The sequence below is a fragment of the Cyprinodon variegatus genome, unplaced genomic scaffold (assembly GCF_000732505.1).
Source record: "Cyprinodon variegatus isolate N-32 unplaced genomic scaffold, C_variegatus-1.0 Scaffold1267, whole genome shotgun sequence".
Lineage (NCBI taxonomy): Eukaryota > Metazoa > Chordata > Actinopteri > Cyprinodontiformes > Cyprinodontidae > Cyprinodon > Cyprinodon variegatus.
In genome coordinates, this window is record NW_015151720.1 from 28,111 (window position 1) to 29,311 (window position 1,201).

Sequence of the window (1,201 nt, forward strand, 5' to 3'; positions counted from 1 at the left end):
ATGACAAATATTGACATTTTATTATAATTTAGTTATAAATACTCCTCTGAGTGGGTTTCTCTTTAAGTTAAGATTTTAGTCTGTATACTAGAATAGATCATTTAATTATTATTGAAATAATCGATTTATTCGGATACATTTTTTAAGCCCTAAAAAAACATTAAAAACTTTAACATTGTTTTAAAGCGTAAAACCTAAAAAATGAAAGTGATCCTTGTTTCCATGCAGAAGCAGATCTCAGCCCCTTCCTTTTACTTTATCTTTGCCAAAATGTTCCAGAAAGATGTCGGTAATTTGAAGAAGGAAAAGTGAAATCAGAGGAATCTTGTTCAGACCAAAGTAACAGATGCGTATGATGGTACCGGATTGTGCAGCTGACTGGTTACCTGTCGGCAGGATCCTCAAAGATGCGCTGCAGCCCTGACGACACGCTGCCGCTGATGTTGCTGTTGTCCTGGAAACGCCTCAGCTGCTGCTGGATCGGCGTTGGCGCAGCCAGGCAGCGGCTGATGTCTCCCAGAATCCTCGGCAGCGGGCCCAGCTTGGCTACGGTGGCCTGCAGGAAGGAATTTTCACCCTGTGGTCCCGTGTGTTGGTGTGTTTGTGAGCGGATGGATTGAATGGAGCGCCAGGTGGCGGCGGGGAAAGCAAAACATGGTGGCAGGAAGTGGAGAGGGAAAAAAAAGGAGGGAAAGAAAATGAGGAGGACATAATGGAAACCAAAACAAACCGTCTAGAACTTCATGCTGCTACAGAACAGAACCAGAACACAGCAGAGCCATGCGGACAGTCAGCTCCGACAGGTGAGACGAGAAGAACGGGGGAGGAGGGTGAGGCACAGCACAGCTGGTGGGGTGGGGGTCATGCTGTGATCAGGCAGCGTTAATGAGGAGGTTAAATGAACTCTGGTGATGTCAGCGCCTCGTCACACAACACACCAACTGTTCACCAATCATTGATCAGTAAACGGTTCAGTCAGTCGACCTGAGAGGCTGCAGGGTGAGCAAACATGGTTCTAAAACACGACCCAGCTGAGGGTCCGTTCACACAGTCCTCGTAAATCAGTTTGTCCTACAAGCTAAAACTACCAGAACCTCAGGAAAAACAAATTCATCCAGGATCAAATCTGGATCTGATTTCTGCTGAAAAGCAGCTTTTTCTGCATCGATCAGCTTTTAGCAATGCTAATAAAACAGATTAA

At 45.5% G+C, this 1,201-nt stretch overlaps 1 protein-coding gene across 7 annotated transcripts in view; it reads right to left on the reverse strand.

The window, feature by feature from the left end:
- Nucleotides 1-366: 366 nt before the first annotated feature.
- rasal2 (RAS protein activator like 2) overlaps nucleotides 367-1,201 on the reverse strand; it is a 49,342-nt gene continuing 48,507 nt past the window's right edge. For 3 of the 7 annotated variants that reach the window (XM_015401856.1, XM_015401853.1, XM_015401851.1), the window contains exon 13: nucleotides 367-577. In XM_015401856.1, the coding sequence (XP_015257342.1) occupies nucleotides 383-577 (195 nt within the window). In that variant the 3' untranslated portion in view covers nucleotides 367-382. The remainder of the gene's footprint in view (nucleotides 578-1,201) is intronic. The other 4 variants (XM_015401855.1, XM_015401854.1, XM_015401858.1 and 1 more) reach the window with 2 other exon arrangements.